Genomic DNA, 22,836 nt, shown 5'->3' on the forward strand with positions numbered 1-22,836 from the left:
AGAGGTTCGGAGAGGAGAGGAGAGGTTCGGAGAGGAGAGGTTCGGAGAGGAGAGGTTCGGAGAGGGAGGGAGGAGAGGGAGAGGAGAGGAGAGGAGAGGAGAGGAGAGGAGAGGAGAGGAGAGAGGAGAGGAGAGGAGAGGAGAGGAGAGGAGAGGAGAGGAGAGGAGAGGAGAGGAGGAGAGGAGAGGAGAGGAGAGGAGAGGAGAGGAGAGGAGAGGAGAGGAGAGGAGAGGAGAGGAGAGGAGAGGAGAGGAGAGGAGAGGAGAGGAGAGGAGAGGAGAGGAGAGGAGAGGAGAGGAGAGGAGAGGAGAGGAGAGGAGAGGAGAGGAGAGGAGAGGAGAGGAGAGGAGAGGAGAGGAGAGGAGAGGAGAGGAGAGGAGAGGAGAGGAGAGGAGAGAGGAGAGGAGAGGGATGGAATGGAATAGAATAGACCTTCGAGATCATTGTGTCCAACCCATCATCCAACACCATCTAAAATCTCCTAAAATTACAGGCTACACAAATTAAAATGGTGAAGAAATGAAAGGCATTTAGGTAGCAACGTAGATTCTCAGGTATCTGTGACATAACTAGAATGGATATGGCTATAGAACTTAAAAAGGTAGCAAAGCTTTTCTGTGCCAGCATGTTTTCTAAATGTTGCAGATCCTTTCAAATCTAGTTAAACAACTAATTGGATGTATTTCTGAGGATCAAGCCCCATTGTAGAACAAAGCCAGTAGCAAATGATTCTCAAATTATGCATTTCATTTGGAGTCTCTTAACTTTAAAACCGGAAAATTATGAATTGAAAATTACCAAACAGAAACACTGTGATATGCTCAGCTCTGTTGTTCTTCAAGAAGTCCCACGGCGGCTGAGAAAAAATCTGACCTGTTGACCATGAAATGTTTCCTGTCAAAGAGGAGAAAAAAGAGAAGAAAAAAAAAAGAAAAAAAAGAGAGATATTCCCTTTATCTGTATGAAGTGTTCTGTGCTTGAGCATATTCACTTGCTTGCAAAGATGATGTGCAGACACTGACAGATTTGACAAACACACCAGTTCCATGTACTAAACCATACTACTACTTGGTATGGTTACCAGTGATTTATGCCAGTTTGAGACACAAGTTTCATAGCCAGCCTGTCTTTACATCTTTACATGTAAAATACAGTAACAAAAGAGAAATTTGCCCAGCCTAATGGGAATACATGAGGTTCTCAGGGGTGGTGGGCAGGTGGAGGGGGGGAAGGGGAATTAAGACGAAGCACATGAATTTTCAGACTGCTACGCAACTGTTACTTCTACCACCACATTCTGGCCAATCTCATAATTTAAAAGATTTTTTTCTGCTTCACCTTGATAAATGAAGTTACATAAAACAGGAGCATTTCTGTTCTATTCATGTGATGATTTACAGTCTGGATTTACTCTACGTTCTGGAAGTACTGTAAATACGGTGTGGGCTTTGCTTTAAATTGTTATACTTCACCTGTAGTACAGATCTCTCCTCTGCAGTTCTAAACTGAGTAGAGGACTTATTAGCATACAACCACAAGGCCCCCCAGATGAAGTGCTTAATGAATTGTAACCACACCTATAACTAAAGGGAAAGGATGCTTTCATGCTGCACTATTCTAAGTTTCATTTTAGTATTGGTCTTTCTTATTCTAATCTTTACCAGAAAGAGAAATCTAGAGGTATTTTTATCCTGCTTGTAAGATTTCAGAAATTCAAGGAAACCCACAATTTTTGCTTTTCTAACACCAATGTTGATACCTAGTTTGACAGATAATATACTGCTTGCACTGAGGCCAATGCTGGATTCTGCAGCACTATTGTATGACAGGTCTTCTAGGCTCCTCCATCCATCAGAAGTGATTGCTTGGAAATGGTTTGTCACTGCCTGACTCACGGCTTTTGAAAAATCATCCCATGATGTCTGCTTGCGGATATTTAAAGCACATATTGTGTTTTCTGTATCAAATTCTTCTGCACCACAATGGGCTGGTTCAATGCCACTGACAGAAATCCTTACTGGTACATTAAGAGCATCTGTTGAAAACCAGAAAATGAAGAATGAGAAAACCAGCAAAACTCAATTAAAAAAAATCCTATTATTAAGGGCCAGTAACATCTAATATTGTAAAGGAAAGCTACAAAATAACTCTTGCTACAGGAAAGCAAATGGTAGTTCTATACAGAGAGAGTGACTGCCCATTGGAATGGGCTGCCTGGGGAGGTGGTGGAGTCACCATCATTGGAGGTGTTCGGGAGGAGACTTGGTGGGGCGCTTGGTGCCATGGTTTAGTTGTTTAGGAGGTGTTGGATTGGTTGATGGGTTGGACACGATGATCTTGAAGGTCTCTTCCAACCTGGTTTATTATTCTATTCTATTCTATTCTATTCTATTCTATTCTATTCTATTCTATTCTATTCTATTCTATTCTATTCTATTCTATTCTATTCTATGCTATGCTATGCTATGCTATGCTATGCTATGCTATGCTATGCTATCCTATCCTATCCTACTCTACTCTACTCTACTCTACTCTACTCTACTCTACTCTATGTTACTGAGCAGCACAGGTCAGCACCAGAAAATCAGAGCAGTGATGAAAACCAAATATTATGGTTATCTATGTTGTTGGGATTTTTTACATTACAAACTATTGTGGACGCGATGATCTTGAAGGTCTCTTCCAACCTGGTTTGTTCTATTGGTTCTATTGTTGTTATTATTGTGGTTAAATCACTGGAAACAAGACAAACCTTATTGCCTCTTTACAGACTAATTACTTATAAATTAAGACAGGCAGTAGGTAATGTCTTAATGATTCCATTTGTTGTGGTTATGCACAGTTTTATTATCAATACAGAAAGGAGTATTATGGCACTTGCATACAAGTGAAAAACACAGTTAGCTGAGCCAAATATCTCTAAGTGAAATGCTAAGACAGAAGTCTTGGAAGTATATATTTGATTTGCTATTAAATAAATTGACAAAATATTTAAGAAAAGACAGAGGAAAATTTACATGTGTATTCTGGAAACAAAATCAATGTAATGATGTTACTAAAAGTCTTGTTTTTTAAAAGAAGCAGCAGTCCATGTGGATTATTTGGAAAACTAAGTGTGAAAATTAAACTCTTAACTTACACGTGAAAACAATAACTTTCAGGAATTATCCCTGAAATTAAACAGGAGTACCCCAAAAACCCAAACAAAACAAAACCCCAATCCAAAAGCCATCTTATTATGAAATCTTGCAATATGATCTTAGTTTTGCTTTTGAGTTCAGAAATTGTCATCATCTGATACAAGCCAATGAAGCTTTACTGACAGCAGAAAAGCTCTGATTTAAACCCACTAGCCTACCACTGGGAAAAGTTTACTCAAAGGCATCCTTCAGAAGTGGGACTGTGAGAAATAAAACAGGGGCTTGCCTTTCTGATGGCTGGACCTCAGGGAAATGAGCGATGACTACAAGGAAACAGGCTTCTGGGACAGAGGTACAGTGTATACCCAAATCTCAGTGCATGTGACCTCTGTGACATAACCAGCAATCCTAGCCCCTAGACTTTCAGACCTGTCAGAGCACATCCTCTTGTTCTGCACCCATGTAATTCTTTACAGTGGACACCTTACAGGACTGTGAGGAAGGTAGAGGATTGTTCATACGCATCTTATCCAGAAGGCAGTCTTGGCTTGCTAAGGCACAGACCCAGCTGAGAGTGGTATTTCCAAGCTTCCACAGATCAGATATTACAGGAGAAAAAAAAGCTAATTGTGATTGCACTGATGTTAACTACAGGCCTAACAAAAGAAAGAGAAGAGAAATGGAGCCCAAAGGTTTTGACCTTATACAAGCAATTGGATTCACGGTAAGCCTGACAGGGAAACCGGGTGCTATGACTGATGAAAATAATACAAGCATCAACTTAACTGGCTATAAATTCAGTCATCAAATATTGACTTTGTAAGATATTTCATCCTTGTAAGATATTTCATCCTTGTAAGATATTTCATCCTTGTAAGAAGAAATAGACTGCTTTCTAATAGAAAGGAAGGTATGTGTAGCTATAGTAAAAGAGGAAAAGACCCACGGTACCTATAGCTGAAGAGGAAGATCGGAAGCAGCACACAGAAATCTTCACTAATTTGTTGATATTCATTGAACTTGACTACCTACAGCCCTACATCCCACCATACAAACATGAAAAAGGGCAATGAATACAAAGCATATCTCTATCTACAAGAGAGTACTTCTGACTCTACAGAGAAGTAGAAAACAGAGAGCTTGTGAGGGGACAGATGAAGTTCTAACTCAAGCTATACATGTGTGAGCCTCCTCTACTGAATTTTGAGAAAACTCAGAGAGAAGGAAAAGGAGATCAAATTCCAACAAAAATCTTCTGACAGCAGTTACTGATATTGGGAAAAAATGCTTGATGCTGTCTCTAGGAATTTTTTAAGGAATACAAAAAAAATATCCTCTCAACAATAAAAAAGTGACAAATAAGACTATTCTCTAAAAAGAGATTCAGATATGACGAGATGATTGGCTTAACATGAGGAAATACGACAGCTATCCACCACTGGGTGATTTTTCTGCAACACTTTGGAGAAAAGAAGGAAGTAGCTTTGGAAAAAGTAACTGCCTATTAAATTATTGAATATTAAATTCAGAAATTTTAAGAGGATATGGATGCTTGCACATATATATTACATCCCATCTTTTCAAATGGTTTAAAACCGCAGACACAAGTAATTTAATAACCTCCAACAAATTTTTATCACATGCTTTTGCAAAGTTGAAAGAACAGAAACTTGCTAGGTTAAGAAAACTTAATTTTATGCTTCCAAAAAAGGAAGGAACAACTACCTTTTTAATATTTCTCATTTCTGTCCCACAAGGTCTTTACTAAAACATTTTATATAGTGCAAATAGCATTTACTTACTTAAGTTTTCTAGGAGATGTTTGCAATCATCAGTAGCAACATCATGCAATGTTCGATTACACTTATCTTTTCTCTCAGCCTCTAGTCCACCATGGCTACAAAGGATTTCTAGGCAGTTCTGCAAAGGTAAGAACTGTATCATTTAGTTATCTATTTGCTGTACTACCAATATGCAGTTAGACTCCTGATTGAAATTCTTATATATGCATTACTAAAGACAGTCAGCTACAGAGTTCCAATATATGTGTCAAAATAATGTTTCTCACACAGATGAAAGCCAAGGGCAAAACTATTTTATAGCAGACTTCAACATCTCCAATCAAGATTTTGAAAAAGCAGAACATACACACCCAGGCTTTTAGAGTCTCCAAGTGCTAATCAGTTGAATTGAGAAATTCTTAACGTCTGACCACAGTTTAGGTATCCACATATGCAAACAGAAGCCCAAATACGCATTGAGTTTGGAACAGCTTGGCCTCAGTATTCATGCAATACTAAAAAGCCTAATCTAAATCTTAATGTAGACTAATTAATGAATCTGTTCAGATGGTAGTTCGTAAAATCAGGTTTCACTTTGCAATTCACCTAGTAGGATTTCTCATCATGCCTGACATCTGAGTGGGACACAGCAAAAAGTCTCAATCTTTAAAATCACCTTGCAACCCTCTTCCTTGGCAGCTAAACCTGAATTTCAGCAAATGTTGTAATAATGCAGTGAAATAAAAATGCCTATTATTAAAATCTGCCCACAAACATTTTGTGGATGACAATAACGTGCTGGAACATGTCCAGAGAAGGGCCACAAGGATGATCAGAGGGCTGGAGCACCTCTCCTATGAAGACAGACTGAAGGAGTTGGGGCTGTTCAGACTGCAGAAGAGAAGGCTCCCAGGTGACCTCATTGTGGCCTTCCAGTATCTGAAGGGGGCTTACAGGAAGGCTGGGGAGGGACTTCTCAGGATCTCAGGTAGTGATAGGACTAGGGGGAATGGAATGAAGCTGGAGGTGGGGAGATTCAGGCTGGATGTGAGGAGGAGGTTCTTCCCCATGAGAGTGGTGAAACCCTGGAATGTGTTGTCCAGGGAGGTGGTTGAGGTCCTGTCCCTGGAGGTGTTTAAGACCAGGCTGGATGAGGCTGTGGCCAGCCTGATCTAGTGTGGGGTGTCCCTGCCCATGGCAGGGGGGTTGGAACTAGATGATCCTTGTGGTCCCTTCCAACCCTGACTGATACTGTGATACTATGATACTATGGCCTCTTAAAATTCAAAGACTTTAAAAAATGTCATATGCTCAACAAAAGAAAGATTAATGACAATTAATTATAAACAAGCCACTTGCATAACAAGTTCATATCAGCACAATCATACATGGGGAAAAAAATTAATTGTATTGATTCTCCCAAACTACCCAGTGAAGGGAAGAGGAAGAGCCCTGACAAATCTGCACTCATATGTTGATTTATCAGCAATCAGAAGACTGATGAAGTTCCAGTTTTTATGATCACCCATTCGACAACATTAGAGATGGCCTTCATGAAAGCTTTGTCATCCTCAGACATTCCTTTAAAGGACACATATCTGTATTAAATGACAGCACCACCAGAAGTGATACTAATGAATGGCGTATTGATAACCTCTGGGTCTGATCAAAGCAAGAGAAACCAAACCTTGAAAACACACAGAAGCAACTAGTAAGTATTTCCACTCAGAACAATGATGTCTTGTAAATTTGGCTAACTGTCACTTGTTTTGTAGCTGTTCTTACAGAAAGACCTTTGTCTGTCTCTGGCACATTTCTTAAACATAAGAGTCATTCAAGATGTATTTCCCTGTGGAATGAAATTTTACCAGATTGTGGTTCCAGCACTTTTATGAGTTGTTAAAAAATAATTAATTAGCTCACTAACTTTGCCAGAAAAAAATCAACCAGGAAAAAAAAAACCCAAAAGAAAAAAAGAAGAGCACATTTTCTGGCCAGGTTAGTAAGTTAACCTTGTTTCTCAAATGGGTGCAATGAATGGCAAAGACAGCAGAAGGCAGGGGACTGAACCATGAGGCTGAAAGCAGGAAGTGAAAAGTGCAGAAAGAAGTGGAAGAGAACAAAGAAACGAGGTTGATTTTCTTTAGTAAAATGAGAAGTTTTGCTGGATCTGCTGCCTGTGAAATAGCAGCTAGGATGCCCTAGCACAATTCATCTATAAAAAATGGCAGCCAGCAATCTTGAAAGAAAAGGGTGCAAGTGCCAGCACTGTTTATGTGCAACTATCATGTAATGTTATGAATGACATGCAGCGCAGATAAAGGATTAGAGAATGAAGCTGAAGCGTTCACAGTACTTGAAGATGGCTATTAAGCTTTCTTTCGCTTCCTAATATCCCAAAGATCTCTGAAGTCAATAAAAACATTTAATCAAATGCAATTATATAATGTGCCTGCAACATCAAACCCAGGAATCCAACTGCCAGCTATACATTGCCTTCATCCGAGAGAATATCCTTAGCCCTCAATAAAAGAATTATTGAACGGTTGACTTGGAATGCACTCAGAAATTCAAAGCCATGAGGCATTCATGAAAGGCATATTTGAAGACTTCCAATGTCAGAGCCTTCAGAAAGAACACCTAGCCAATTCCTCTTTTAGCCAGGAAGTAAAATCTAGTTTTCAAGTTCCTGTGGCTTACGTTATTGCAGAAAGCTGCAACATGATGCACACTGTAACAAATAATAACTCCATGTAAATTTAGAAGAAGAAAAACTGAAATAAGAGTTTACCTCTGCCTAACAAGACACCAGTAATGGAATATTGACTGTGCAACGTAAAATGCTGAGTAAGTAGTGGCTGGTCCCCAAAAATCCATAATTTAATAGAGTGAATCTTAAATCTGTGCTTATTTTAAATTTATCATAGTAAATTTACCAAGGAAAAAAATCAAACATATTGATAAACTCTGAATTAGGCATGAAATCACAAGTTGAGTTTTGAAGTCTTGGACTATATTTTCCCCAAATTCACTCTCTTTTCTGTTTAGTATCCTCTGTTTTCTCCCTGGGTAAAAGTTTCACAGTAAGATCTGACTGTCAGCTGTCACAAAACCCCTCAAAAATCTTTAAACAGTCAGTGCTAGAAGTGTAAAGCTTCTGATGTCAAGTGCTTGAGGAAGTATTCCATTTCCAGAAATCTTCCTGCTTATCATCAGGCAAGATCTTTCAGGTCATTCTCCATATCATCAGTTATCCCAACCCCCAAAAACTGTATTCATTGCCTGCTAAAATGTCTGCCTGAAATAACAAATTAAACAACATATTGCTGCATAAATTTGCTTCTAAAAATGCATTTTCTTTCCTCCCACAGGAAAAAACTTGTTCACGATTATATCATCCCTAACTGTAACTGGAAACTCAGGCCATCTACTATCTATAAGCAAAGGATGCTCAATGAATAGACATTTAGAGTGGCATTCATCTCAACATCACTTTGAAAATCTGAAACTCAAGTAGTCATGTTTTCTCTTTTCATTATTGTTCCAAAAAAAGTACACATTCAAACACAACAATTCACCCCATTTGACACTTAGCTTGTGGGATACATTGTCCCCTAGAAGTATCTCTGTCTTTGTTAAACCAAGCATGACAATAAACTAGGTAACAAACTTAGATTTGACATTTAACTTTTAGTTCTTCAAAGATAAAAAGTATTTATCCTGCCTAAATTCTGTCAGGTTACTGTACCTTGGCCACAAAGACTGACCTTAAAGCCTTTTGATGCTGCTATGTGGGCAGCAGTCCAACCCTCTTTGTCGGCATGGTTGAGGAGATCTGCAGAAATAACAGGCTTTATTCTACTGCTGTAGCTGTCTTCTCTCTTCTCCAAATCAAAGTAGTCTAAATTAGGTTCTGCATCAGTCAAAGGGTTTCTGTTGTTTGGCTCTCCATAGTACATAAGAAGCTTGAGACTGTCAACATTACCAGAATCCACTGCTGCATGAACTGGTGACCAGCCATCCTAAAAAAAACAAAGCAAAAGCAAAAAGCACACTCCCAGCAAACACATAGAGACTTGTTTGCAGAACCTGAATTGATGGCTCTGCTTGGAAATTAAAGAAGAGCAAGGATGACATTATAATCCTTTGGGAAAACAGAGTTTCTTGCATGTGTTTGGGGTGGATGAAAGGGAAGAAAATGCAGCAGAAAGAATTTTATAGCTATCTCTAAGGAGAGTTCAACAGTCAGGAGACTTTCAATTTTCAGAAGAGTCCAAGTGATACAGAAGTTCCATGCTGCTAATAAACTGTTTCCTTATCATGTACTGAACTAATACAGTTCTACCAATCAATAATATTTTTCACGTTCCACTAATCAATTCATCAATCAGGTATTTTCATGGTTTTGAAATCATAACTTTCAAGGCAAATACATGTATTTACTTTCCAAATCCAAAATAAATGAATAAAAAAAATAATGCAACAGAGGAGTAGAATGTATGGAGTAAAAACCAATACTCTCAGTGCTGTGTTCCTAGACATCCTATATTCCACATTTCTTACCTATTCTTAAAAACTTCAGGAAAGCACCTGAAAAGGGCAATACCTAGACATTAATTCTGAGACAGCTCTCCTCCATTTCTCCTGTATATACAGATTTTTTTTGGCCATATTCTCCCATCTGTGATACATGAGACTTTACAACACTGGTTGACAAATTTGGGGGTGGTAGGTCCCCCGAAGGACACCAATAAGGCACCCGAACATGAAAGATGGAACAAAATCCCTGCCACCACCTCTCCACCTTACAAATAAGTCAAGTAACTCTTGTTCTGTTTTGCAAATCCAGAGCTGAAGAAAAATCTGCAGCAAACTGCAGGTGGGATCTGAAACACCTAAAATGATAAGGAAGTCACATAATCTGGGAGATTTTGGACAATACACACCTCAAAAAGAACCCACAGAAAGTTATGACGAAAAGAACAATATGCTAATTTCAAATCACACAGTTGATTGCAGCTTTAAAGAAAACTATAAAGAAATATTTCAATGCAAATCTTTCTTAGCTGTTTGCAGTACTACAGAGGATGCTCTAACTTTACATAAACTGTTGTAACTTACGCTGGTTTTAACGGTTCGATCTGCTCCAGCTTCCAACAGTAGCTTAACACAATCATTATTTCCATTTTTACAGGCCAGGTACAAAGGTGTCTGTCCTCTTTCAGCAGCATGGTTAATATCAGCCTGATACATAATTAGTAATTCTGCACACCTACAGCAAACAATGAGGTAGTAAAATTATCTTGTATTTGACATCTTAAATATAATGGGGGTTTTAATTATTTTTTATAAAGCACTGATTTTTAGCATAGAGATCTACCTGTGGGGTTCAGCCATCACAGATACACAAGCACAAGGTATGTTTTTATGCACAGTTATGAAGACAGAAAATCAGGTTGACTGAGGGAGCTGGGGTTGTTTAGCCTGGAGAAGAGGAGACTCAGGGGTGACCTTATTGCTCTCTACAACTACATGAAGGGGGGCTGTAGGCAGGCAGAGGTTGGTCTCTTCTCCCAGGCAACCAGCACCAGAACAAGAGGACACAGTCTCAGGCTGCTCCAGGGGAGGTTTAGGCTGGAGGTTAGGAGGAAGTTTTACACAGAGAGAGTGATTGCTCATTGGAATGGGCTGCCCGAGGAGGTGGTGGAATCACCATCACTGGAGGTGTTCAGGAGGAGACTTGATAGGGTGCTTGGTTGTATGGTTTATTTGGTTGGGTGGTGTTGGATGATAGGTTGGACATGATGATCTTGAACGTCTCTTCCAACCTGGTCTATCCTATCCTATCCTATCCTATCCTATCCTATCCTATCCTATCCTATCCTATCCTATCCTATCCTATCCTATCCTATCCTATCCTATCCTATCCTATCCTATCCTATCCTATCCTACTCTATTTATTCTACTCTATTCTATTCTATTCCTAACCTGTAAACCTTAAAACTACTTTAGCTGCATTTGAAAATGTGAATGTAAACCATATGATCTCAGAAGGCTAATGAATACTTGCTGATAGTTGTTCAATAAAAACCTTCAGCTGAGAAAAACAATTAACATTTATTTTCTGAGAGAGTGATTGCCCATTGGAATGGGCTGCCCAGGGAGGTGGTGGAGTCACCATCATTGGAGGTGTTTAGGAAGAGACTTGATGGGGTGCTTGGTGCCATGGTTTAGTTGATTAGATAGTGGTGGATGATGATGATGGACTCGATGATCTCAAAGGTCTCTTCCAAGCTGGTTAATTCTATTCTATTCTTGTATCAGAGTAAAATCTTTAAAAATAGTAAATTGCAACATCAGAAGAACCAAAACCTGAAAAGTAAGTAAAACCAATGGCACAAACCAAAGGTAAAATCTGTAATGCAGATTCCTAGTCATGCTGTTTAAGACTTTTTGCATTTGTAAAATAGTTTTGTCTGGATATTAATGCTCTGGAAGAGGTTATCTAAGGGCTGCTTCCAACTTTCAGTTCCATTTGTTATGATTTTATGATACACAGTAAAGCTGAGGAGTGGAAACAAAATCAGCCTTCAGCACCTCTGGTGATGGGAAGAAAAGGGAGGAAATATCCAATCATATGGATGAGTTGCTGTGTACTGGTTCTTGGTGTAAAAAGAAGACAGAATTTTCCAATCATGCTGTTAAAAAAAAAACCCATTCTTTATAAAATGAAGAGTTCCAAAAAATAAAAGGAAATTATGGTAAGTGGATTTTGAAGAATGCTGTTAGAAATAGTTTTTGACTCATACATCATTTTCTACTTTCAAAGTTAGTCATATAAAAAAAACCCTTAAACCTGTTTTGTTTTTTAAATCATTTGATTCTATATTGCTCCAGATAATACTCAGATGGATGTTCTTTTGTCTCTGAATATATTTACAGTTATCAGTGTTTAACAAAACCTGTGCAAAATTAAAAGATATGACACCTCTGTAGACCAGTTTCATAGAATAGAATAAACCGGGTTGGAAGAGACCTTCAAGATCATCACGTCCAACCCATCAACCAATCCAACCCACCTAAACAACTAACCCATGGCACCAAGCACCCCATCAAGTCTCCTCCTGAACACCTCCAATGACGGCGACTCCACCACCTCCTTGGGCAGCCCATTCCAATGGGCAATCACTCTCTCTGTATAGAACTTCTTCCTAACATCCAGCCTGAACCTCCCATGGCACAGCCTGAGACTGTGTCCTCTTGTTCTGGTGCTGGCTGCCTGGGAGAAGAGACCATCGTCTGCCTGTCTACAACCTCCCTTCAGGTAGTTGTAGAGAGCAATAAGGCCACCCCTGAGCGTCCTCTTCTCCAGGCTAAGCAATCCCAGCTCCCTCAGTCTCTCCTCATAGGGCTTGTATTCCAAACCCCTCACCAACTTTGTTGCCCTTCTCTGGACTCGTTCCAGCAAGTCCTAAACTGAGGGGCCCATAATGTGGTTATTAAGAATACATGTTCAGCAACCTTACGAGCTGCAATTGGGAGATAAACAGATGGAAATATAGGAAAACCAGCATATGAATATGAGTTTCTGTAGACGCTTTCAACAGATTATAGTTCAATGCATTCATAACTAAGAGTGCAACAGTAATGCAATGAAGAAGCATATAATATAATGAAATATAAAGAGAATATAACATTGAATAGTAACCAACAGGCAAAATCTTGACACTTCACTTACTTGACATGTCCCTGAGCAACTGCTGAACACAAGGGTGTAAAGCCATTTTTATCAGCAGCATCAACTTGTGCTTCTGCAGTCAGCAGCAATCTCACACATTCTATAAATTGAGCAAAAACAAACTGATGCAAAAAGCCAAATGATTAAAGCCAATGTACATTAAAACCTGCTCAAGAGGCAACAGCAACTGGTCTATTTACTTCTGTATCACACAACTTAGTAAATGGAAGTAAAAGCTCAGGAAGTAGTTTGCAGGAGAGAGGTGAGAACTGACTCCCTGGGGGGCAACATGATCATTTGTAAAAACAACTTCGGTTGGGTTCTATGGGGATTCAAATACCTGCCCCTTGCTGGCAACCCCAGCAGTGCTAGCTAATTTACCGACAAAGTGGGGAATATGAATTATCCAGCAGCCCCTAAATTCAGCAGAGGCCCACTACTGTCACATCCCAAATATGACAGCCATAGCCGGGATGCTCACAAACTAGACCTAAATCGAGCAACATGCTGGCACTGGCCAATCTTTTCCTAAGACCCTTTGACTTGGGATTGCAATGACAAATCAGAAAAACTGACAAACTCAAACCTCCTCAAACCACTCCAAATTCCTGTATTTCCAAAATGACATTCTAAAAATAGTTCCAGCCTGATTCTACCGTCCTACAGCTAAATTAAGATAATTAATGACATAGCAATTAGACTGCTTTTCAGCCACAAAATGGAATATCATTTGATGCAATTAAGTTTGAAGAAAACACTTCATCTGCTCTATAGCCTTGAAATTGGTTCTAGACCAAAATAAAACAAATCTTTTGTAGCTAAAACTACTACTTTGAAAATATGCTCAGCTACAACACCAATTATAAACTCCTGACCTGATTTCTGAGCAAGCTTATTGCACTGGGTAAGATCCTGAAGCCAAGCTTTGCTAGTGAGGGTTATCTCTAGATACCAGAAACATGCATTGAGAATTACTCAGAAGCCTAACTAACCTAAACCATTCCTGAACATACTTCATCCTGACACAATTCTTTTAAATATTAACACAGATGTTGTGGATTTGATTGAATAAATAAATTAACATTAATAATTAAGACTTCAAAACACTGTAAATTATTATATTGTAAATTAAGATTCTTAAATTTTTCAATAACTAATCTGATCTGAAATGACTTTTTTAATATATTTTAGTTGGTTGCCAAGACAAGCTACCAGGTAGTGATAGGACTAGGGGGAATGGAATGAAGCTGGAGGTGGAGAGATTCAGGCTGGACGTGAGAAGGAGGTTCTTCACCATGACAGTGGTGAAGCCCTGGAATGGGTTGTCCAGGGAGGTGGTTGAGGCCCCAGTCTGGGAGGTGTTTAAGCCCAGGCTGGATGAGGCTCTGTCCAGCCTGATCTAGTGTGGGGTGTCCCTGGCCATGGCAGTGGGGTTGGAACTAGATGATCCTTGTGGTCCCTTCCAACCCTGACTGATTCTATGATTCTATGACTTCACATGGATATATTTCTTTAAGTCATAAAGAAGCTTTCAGTTAAGTAGCTTACCTAATATTTCCATTTGTCAGATAATATCACATAAAATCAAACTGTACTTTCAATCACTTTGTAACAAAAAAATACACTGCTAATAATGACATTTTTCTTCTCTATTGTCAATCCCAGTCTTATAGTAAAAAATACATATTCCTGCCTGACATCCTAAAACACTTCCATAGTTTATGAAGGATACTGAAAACATTTTTTCTAGCCATTTCAAGTATTTGGTTAGGATACTTCTTGGTTTCTTCATAAAGCATACATTAGCCATGCAAAAGCCATGAGGAACACACAGAACAAGACCACCTGTCTAGAAAGATACAGTTAACTCAGAATTATGGATAGGCAGATCATTTGGGTGGTTGCTTGTCTATGTGAAAATACTGATTCTGATGAAGATCAGTGTAAAGAGGTTTTTATTCTCAGGGATAGGTGCAAGCACGAGGAAATACAGCTACTTTCTTAAGGCATACCATGTGAGCTAGTAAGCTCTACATGAGCTGTTTCTGGTGGCATATTGAATAAAAGAGCAGCATCTCCAGGAAGCCTGGGTCCTCTGGATGGACTTTTGATTGGGATTTGGAGAAGGGCAAACTGAGTCAACCCAGGCTCATTAACTTGAGTTCACTGCTGTCTGCCACAGAAGTAGTCAGCAGTGGAGAAACTGGGCAAAAGGGCAGGCACAAGACACACATTCATGTTGTTAAAGGTTTTGGTCAAAACAAAAGCAAAACATGAAAGCATATTAGCACAAACACCTGGAGACTTTACTGCTCTCCACCACAGCTGGGTACTTAGTTCTTCGAGAGTGATGGCAAACACCATGCAGATACATCCTGTGGCTCGGCAGAGCTGAATCCATGTAGCTGTATGTCTTTGCACCTCACTCCTTTCTAGTTCCCACATCATTCCAGTTTTTCCTATCAATCAGGGTGTCACAGCCTCCAAATACTCAGGATAGAAGAGAATCAATTATAGCACAAATGCATAAGATTAGCATATAGCTGAGTCCAAAGGATACTATTAATCTCTTTACATGTCTCAGGTTCAGGAACTCTTATTATTTAATTCTCTTTCTCAACTGCCTGTTGTGTGGCAACACAATGCAGATGTATTAGCTAAATGAACTAATGCAAATGTCAAGTAAAGTGCCTACTGCTTTGTTATTATGAACTAATGCACATGCCAAGTGAAGTGCCTACTGCTTTGTTATTGGATCAAACCAAGATGGGCTGACAAAACAATCTGTTCAGTTAACCCAGTCTAGTGGTGAAATCACAAAATTGAAGTTTCCTTCTGTCCATTCAAACACAAAGAAAGTATTTAGTGTGTATTTGTAGGATGAAATTCACTCTCTCAGATTTACAGAACTGGGGACAGTGTGTGCAGGAAACAAAGCAGCTGCTTCATGAGCTGAAAACCCCTCAGCTGCAGCTCTCAAAAGGCAACTGTTTATGAACAGGACATTTTGCAAATAGGACAGATCAGGAAAGAACATTTGAGTGCTCTCTTTTCTTCTGTAATTCAGTTTTCTCTACAGACTGGGCTGAGAGTACATACCAGCTGCTGCCACCACACTGGTTACAATTTACTATTCTCTAGCTATCTGTACTTCTCAAATACTGTATATCTAAACTGAAAATGTGTGGAGATCATTCACTTTCTACTGCTCCCAGGCTCTGCAACATCATGTTTGCTTCAGAAGGGATATATACATTATGCTGGCCCTCAACAAATCTAGAGCTATTCTTTTCTTCTGGCCAGGCATTTCCCATGAGAAATGAGAAAATCTGGTTAGTTGACTCAGAAGAAACAAAGGGCCCTGGAAATCCCTGAATCTCTTTAGTCGCTATCTCCAAGGTTGAAAGTATTCTCAATAAACTAAGATCACAGTGTGATTACCCACCCAGGTAAACTTAAGACCTTAAAGGTCTTTTCCAACCTATGTGATTCTATGACTCTAAGGAGAAAAAGGCATCCAAAATACACTAATTTACCATGGACAGTCACGGAATCAATCAGGTTGGAAGAGACCTCCAAGGTCATCAAGTCCAACTGATGACCTAACCCTAACTAATCAACTAGACCAAATCCTACTCAATGCAATGAAAAAGAAATGTACAATAATTTATTTTTTCTTTCTTAAAATTACTTCAGTATCTATTCTTTCTACATGGTTAAAAATAACTATTAAAAAGGATCTTTTAAAGTAAGGGATTTATTCCTCTACTTCTTTTCTTAAGTATTTATATTTTTACATGACTGTTTGTAAAAGCCTCCACTTTGAAGAGCTTCATCTATCCATGCACTTGGAGACAAACTGCAAGTAACAAAGAAAGGATTATATTTCAAACACAAAAAACCTTTCACCAAAAATGTAGTTAATCCACTCTCAGTGTTCATGTACTCTATTAAGGAGATACAGATACTGCTGCTGTGTGATTCTCTCATTCTGAATTAACACAATCCATTTAGTTGTTAAAATGTGACAATTTGTACAACAAAATGTTTTTCACATCCTGTCAACTGTAAATAGAAGAGCAACACTAAAACCCTCATAACAGATCTTTTATCTTTAAAACTAAAATACACTGAACAACTACAGAATGCATAGGCATGTGTTTGTTTTTATTATTGTGCTCTCATTCTTATGTCAAGTGCCTCTCTCATTTGAAATTTTGACAATAAACCAAGAAACTAAATTGCCTTTGCTGCCAGTAAGTAATTGTAACTAAAAATCAGGGCTTCAAAACATTTTAACAACACAAGATGAGCAATGTACACTATCAGCCTAGCTGTGGATTTTACTTTGATTTTTGAAGCACTTTAGAAAAATGAGAGCAGTCTCTCCAAGCATTATTTTGAACACTGGGACAGGGCTTTCTAATTGTGTTACTAATAAATACACTGTTAAATAAAACCACAAAGTACTCTTGAAAGACAGCAGTGTCTTGAAAGACACTGTTGAGAAAGCTGTGGCACTATGTTCCATCTTCTACAGGGAAATAATAATTGGATTTTTGTCACTGGTTTGGGTGGATTTCATCTTTAGTGTCCAAATCAGTATAATGATATTATTGGCAATATAAGAATCTAGAAGATTTTTATGTAAGTAGGAAAAGCCACATATAAGAATCTAGAAGAATATATATAAGAATCTAGAAGAATATATATAACAATCTAGAAGATTTTTATGTAAGTAGAAAAAGCCACATTAACATGTACTGGAAAGACAGCTGCTGTTTGAGAGCCTTTTGTTAACAGTCTGATACTTATTGTTTGGAGTTTGTATCCATGAAATCCATATCTGCTGCTAATATATTTGACTAATTTCATAAACACATTCATAAAATATTAATACTGACTGTTGAAAGGTTCAGAAATGTTACCTCCTTGAGACTGAGGCTTGGAGTAGTGAGGAAAACAGAAAGAAAAATGTGAAATATTTCAGCAGAGGCTAGAGAAGCCTATTTCATCTAATTCAAAAATAAAGATGGTTCCTTTTATTTCACAAGTAACACACTACCCTGATACCATCTTCCATCACTTTTGCCACTACAGCAGATGGTCAATACACTGGTGACAACCTATTCTTTTCTGCTTATTCCTGGCAATGTTTGTTCTTTTCTGCCTTTCCTACAAATGATCTTTTGTTTGTCACAGAACTTGGAGTGATGAAATCCAGTGGCTTTTTATAGGAATGGAGTGGACAATTAGAATGGATGTTCCTGCAGAATTACCACAAGCAAGAACGTTTTCTGTGACCCAACTTCTGCCTCATGAACCACTGCTTATGTATACACTAGACTGTGACTTTTGTCATAAAATTTATGTCTCTCAGTTTCAATTTCTCATTTAAAAAAACAAAATAAGTTCATTTGCCCTAAAAATATCATGACATAAGCTTTGACTGTCACATAAGTGCCATAAGAGAGCTTAGTATCACTTACCTGTATGTCCGTTTGTAGCAGCAGAATACAAGGCAGAATAGCCATCTTCACAAGAGTAATTAATGTCCAGTCCTTCTTCATTAAGCAGCATTGATAATAAAGTGACATTTCCCTGGGCAGCAGCTTGGTGAAGAAGGGTGGGCCTGCCACCCAGGGGGACAGGACCACCGCTTGCTAACAAAGGGGTTAGGGAGGAAGACCAGCCTGTGAGTTAAAGCAACAGGAGTTAGACAGAAGGCACATAAATAAAGCCCTGCTTTATCTGTCTTTTAAAGCTTAAAATAGATCAAGATGACAGCATTTGTTAGTCTAGCACAAGTCTTGTGATGATGCTTTCTGTATACATCAGAAAGTATGCTGAAGAACAAAAACTGCGTACAGAGGTGACAGCTGTTAATGCAAGTGAACAGGATTTCATTACGAAAGGTTACCGTGAAACCAGTAATGCACTGAAGGAGCAGCTGGTTATCTCAGAAAAAAAATCACATCATCAACATTCAGAAACTACTGAAAGTTTACTCAAGTTTTAATTTAATTGCTGATATGCTGGGAAAGTATTCCATTTTAAAAATCTCAAGAAAGGTTTCCAAACCAAAATACTTCTTTTCACATGAAATTTTATTTGCCTTTATAGTCTTGGTGCAAACTTTAGTATTTATATCTCATCTGCATATACACAGAAGAACTGTGCAGAGAAGCCTAATTTTAAGCATTTTTCAACAAGATTGGGGAGGGAAAAGTAGCAATAATTTAGTCAAATAATATAGAAACAAATGATTACTATGCTGTACCTTAAGGTAATGTTCCTTTTGCTCAGCAATATTTTATTGGACAATCTATTACAAAATGCTCCAGTATGAATAACAGAATATTTACAAGTGAAATATTTCACCCTGATAAGAAAAAAATAACTCATTCCAAAACTCTGAAAGCTTAGGAGTTATCTTCATTAAATGTTCTATTCATTATTTATCAGCTTTAGTAGGTAGTTTGTTAATAAAATGAAGTTTGCTGCATAAAGCATAGAAAATCTTATGCATTCTTCCTTGATCAAAGACTGAAAGAGAAAACAGAGGTTTTTTTTCTTATTTTTACTATTAACTTTGGAAAATCCACATTACATTTCCCTCTTTAATAAATCATTTTGTATTCTGTGGCCACAAATAAGCTGTTATGTGAGGCTGAATACAAAGGAAGTTCAGCCAGCTTTTGCTGCGATTCTTCAACGCCCAAGACTAAAGAGGAGATGACAGGGCATTGCCTCCAGCTCCATCAAGCTGGTCAAGTGCCATACAACCTCCAACACCTGGAACTAGAAAAAACATGTGGCTGCAGCTGAACCACGCTGGGATGACCTCCTCCACATTGTGGAAAAGGGGAAAAAAAATTAATATGGAATTTCCCATCAGAATTCTATAGAAGCAATAGATTTGGGAGCCTTGCAAGATTTGGACAAAAATCCACGCAAAAATCCATCACCTGAGTAGGTCCAATGAAGAAGCCATAGTTTGATCCCAGTTCAAAACACAAAACAATTAAAAGCTTGGAGAAATGTTTACATTTGTTTCTAAAGCGAACTTTGTCATTTCAGATTAAGTTTACTAGATTAGCATGTAAAAGAAACACATTTGTAGTATTTTCACAGTGTTAGCTTATTGTTCAACTTATTGATCTCATTTTGATGTGACAAGTCACCACTACAGCTAAGAAGCTACCTGATAAATCCAACTTTAAACCACTGATAAACTACAATGTTAACTCTACCTTCATATAACTTCAATTCTGAATCTCCTATCTGGCTATCACTTACACTTACTAGTATTTGTTTCTCCAATGTTTTTAATCAGATGATTTTGAAGTTTGTAAAACAAATAAGCTATATACAAAAGTAAACTTCATCCATTAAGTGAAAAAAAAAATATATATGGTAAAATATATATATATATATTTATTTTCACTTTCAAGATTTGAGAACTTGTAACTCTTACAAAACCCCCAAATGTCTGAAGAATAACTCTTGTTCTTCCTTTCCAATATAAAAGTGTGACAGTGTGACAGCTTTTTGTTGGTGTCAGTGGGATAAACCATCACAGTATCACAGTATAATTAAGGTTGGAAAGGACCTCTTCACACTACAACAAAAAGTAACCTTATTTTTCCTACTTTTTGTTGCTCTTTGAAGCTAGCTGTGTTGCAGAGAGAGACAGAGAGATACATACACAAATATATATGTATGGTTTAACACAATGCTTGTCGTTTTCACTGACTTGCCATGGTAGTTAACCAATAGCAGATATTGGTCGGGTGGCACTCCAGATGCTAATATTTTGTCCAAGTTATATTGTAATAATGTGGGGGAATTTGAGGAGCTTGAAAGTAAGCTTTAAGAATGAAGTTCACTTTACCAAGCAGTTTTCCAACATGAATAGTATTTCTGGGTTCCCCTCCTATTTGAAAATAGTCCAAGGGGAATTTTTTTTGTGTGTTTTACTTTGGTTCCCCTGCCCCCCTTTTTCTTTAAAGCATCATTAACAGAAATATCAAAATACAATAATTTTTTTTGGTGGCATATGTGGTACCTTAACTTTCATTTCAAATTCTTGAAATTAAAAGCATGTTGCAATTCATTATACCAAGTTATCAATAGACTGTCTTACTGAAAAAGATACAAAAACCCAATAGCATAACTTTAGCATCAATGTAAAGCAATATAATAAAGCTGAATTCATCCAACAAAATACAGCAACATTAGAAAATAGCAATAAATAAGGTACATCATTAAGAGATGCAAAAAGTTAGGAAATGTGAAGCATCTGTGAAAGCTTGTAGGACATGCAGTGATGAAGGGCAGAGGGACAGACAAAAACAGCTTCTGGCATCAGCTTCAGAATGTGAGATGGTTAATTTCAGAGCCCAGATCAGTCCCTCCCCCCAACCCCTTTTATCTTTGAAGCCAATTGTATATATAGAAAAAAATAATAATCAATCAATCATTATAGAAACAAGCAAAATAAAAACCATACTTCATTGAAGAATGACATAGCACAAAACCAAGAAGAAAGTAAAAGCAGAAATCCCAGGGGTATGAAAATCCAACTGCCTACATTCATTTCCATTTTGAAGTCTTAACAGCCATTGAAATGTAGAAATCCAAACAGAGCAGAAGCATTCTGGCACCAGTTCAAAGGCTGCTGAAGTTAATGAAAACACTGGCACAGATTTTGAATCAGACCATAAATGTTCATTGTAATTTCTCTATGTGCAGTCTGTTCAACATTAATGACAAAAGCCGGTGTCTCTTTCCACAAGGGATGAAAAGAGCAACATGCAGTACAATGCCCTTTCTCTAAGAGAAGGTATCACCACATTATTTTTCTAGAACACAACTAAACAAAAATCAGTGCTTGGATTTTAAGTTTGCTCTTAGTAGTTGCTCTTCCCAGAGCCAAGACACTCCTAAGTGAAATCAGACTGCTGATGTGTTCGTTTTGAAACTGTTTTGAAATTAATAAATAGAATACTTCAGTGATTAGGCTATTATTAATTCTTCTGACTCCATAGTAAGAAGAAAGAAACATGGATTTAGTGACATAAATATATATATATATATATATATATATAAATTGAAGAGCCTTTCAATACCCTTTTAATATGCTAGATTTGATTTGCACTGTTGTTTAAAAATAGAATAGAATAAAACTTTAGAATAGAATAAACCAAACCAGGTTGGAAGAGACCTTCAAGATCATCGCGTCCAACCCATCAACCAATCCAAGCCACTCAAACAACTAAACCATACAACCAAGCACCCCATCAAGTCTCCTCCTGAACACCTCCAATGACGGCGACTCCACCACCTCCCCAGGCAGCCCATTCCAATGGGCAATCACTCTTTCTGTATAGAACTTCTTCCTAATATCCAACCTGAACCTCCCCTGGCACAGCCCGAGACTGTGTCCTCTTGTTCTGGTACTGGCTGCCTGGGAGAAGAGACCATCATCTGCCTGTCTACAACCTCCCTTCAGGTAGTTGTAGAGAGTGATAAGGTCACCCCTGAGTCTCCTCTTCTCCAGGCTGAGCAACCCCAGCTCCCTCAGTCTTTCCTCATAGGGCTTGTGTTCCAAACCCCTCACCAACTTTGTTGCTCTTCTCTGGACTCTGATTGAAGCTCACTACTTACTACACAATAAAATATCTGTAAGATTGCACCATACTCTGCTGTAACTAAAAACTGAAATTCTAAACATTTGGGGCTGGGAAGAAGTAAATAAACCAGATTAAAATTGACCAGAACATTAATAAAACTAACTGAATCCCTGCCTAGAGGCATGAAAATGCAGATATAGAAAAGTAGGCTTCAGACATATTTATGGTTTGTTAGATGCTGTGCACCTCAAAACCAGTTACACTTAGAGAAAACAACAACAGAAAAAGTAAGTGAATATGAATTCAGGCATTACTGACCAAAACAGTGTTATTAAATTTGGGTTATCTTTTCAACTACAAGGTCTATTTCTATATATATTTACAAATCTTGAGGGTTTGGGGTTTTGTTTGCTTTTCTCAGCATAACATTTTGAAGGAAATGTCTTTCCAAAATTGCCTAACATCCGCAACTCAAAGTTTCTTTCGTTCTGCAGTTTGGCAGACCACTAGGCCAAAACAGGGAAATAAGTAGAATGGGGTT

At 38.1% G+C, this 22,836-nt stretch overlaps 1 protein-coding gene across 1 annotated transcript in view; it reads right to left on the minus strand.

Annotated features, from left to right (window-relative positions):
- Positions 1–414: 414 nt before the first annotated feature.
- Positions 415–22,836, minus strand: part of LOC137459277 (cortactin-binding protein 2-like) — a 73,772-nt gene continuing 51,350 nt past the window's right edge. Inside the window, exons 5-11 of the mRNA XM_068170331.1 lie at positions 18,150–18,353; positions 12,661–12,760; positions 10,044–10,194; positions 8,690–8,944; positions 4,944–5,061; positions 1,761–2,036; positions 415–895 (exon numbers count right to left, since the gene is read on the minus strand). Of these exons, the coding sequence (XP_068026432.1) occupies positions 768–895; positions 1,761–2,036; positions 4,944–5,061; positions 8,690–8,944; positions 10,044–10,194; positions 12,661–12,760; positions 18,150–18,353 (1,232 nt within the window). The 3' untranslated portion in view covers positions 415–767. The remainder of the gene's footprint in view (positions 896–1,760; positions 2,037–4,943; positions 5,062–8,689; positions 8,945–10,043; positions 10,195–12,660; positions 12,761–18,149; positions 18,354–22,836) is intronic.

This window comes from Melanerpes formicivorus, unplaced genomic scaffold (genome assembly GCF_026170545.1).
Source record: "Melanerpes formicivorus ecotype bairdi unplaced genomic scaffold, bMelFor1.0.p_v2 SCAF_342, whole genome shotgun sequence".
Classification (NCBI taxonomy): Eukaryota; Metazoa; Chordata; class Aves; order Piciformes; family Picidae; genus Melanerpes; species Melanerpes formicivorus.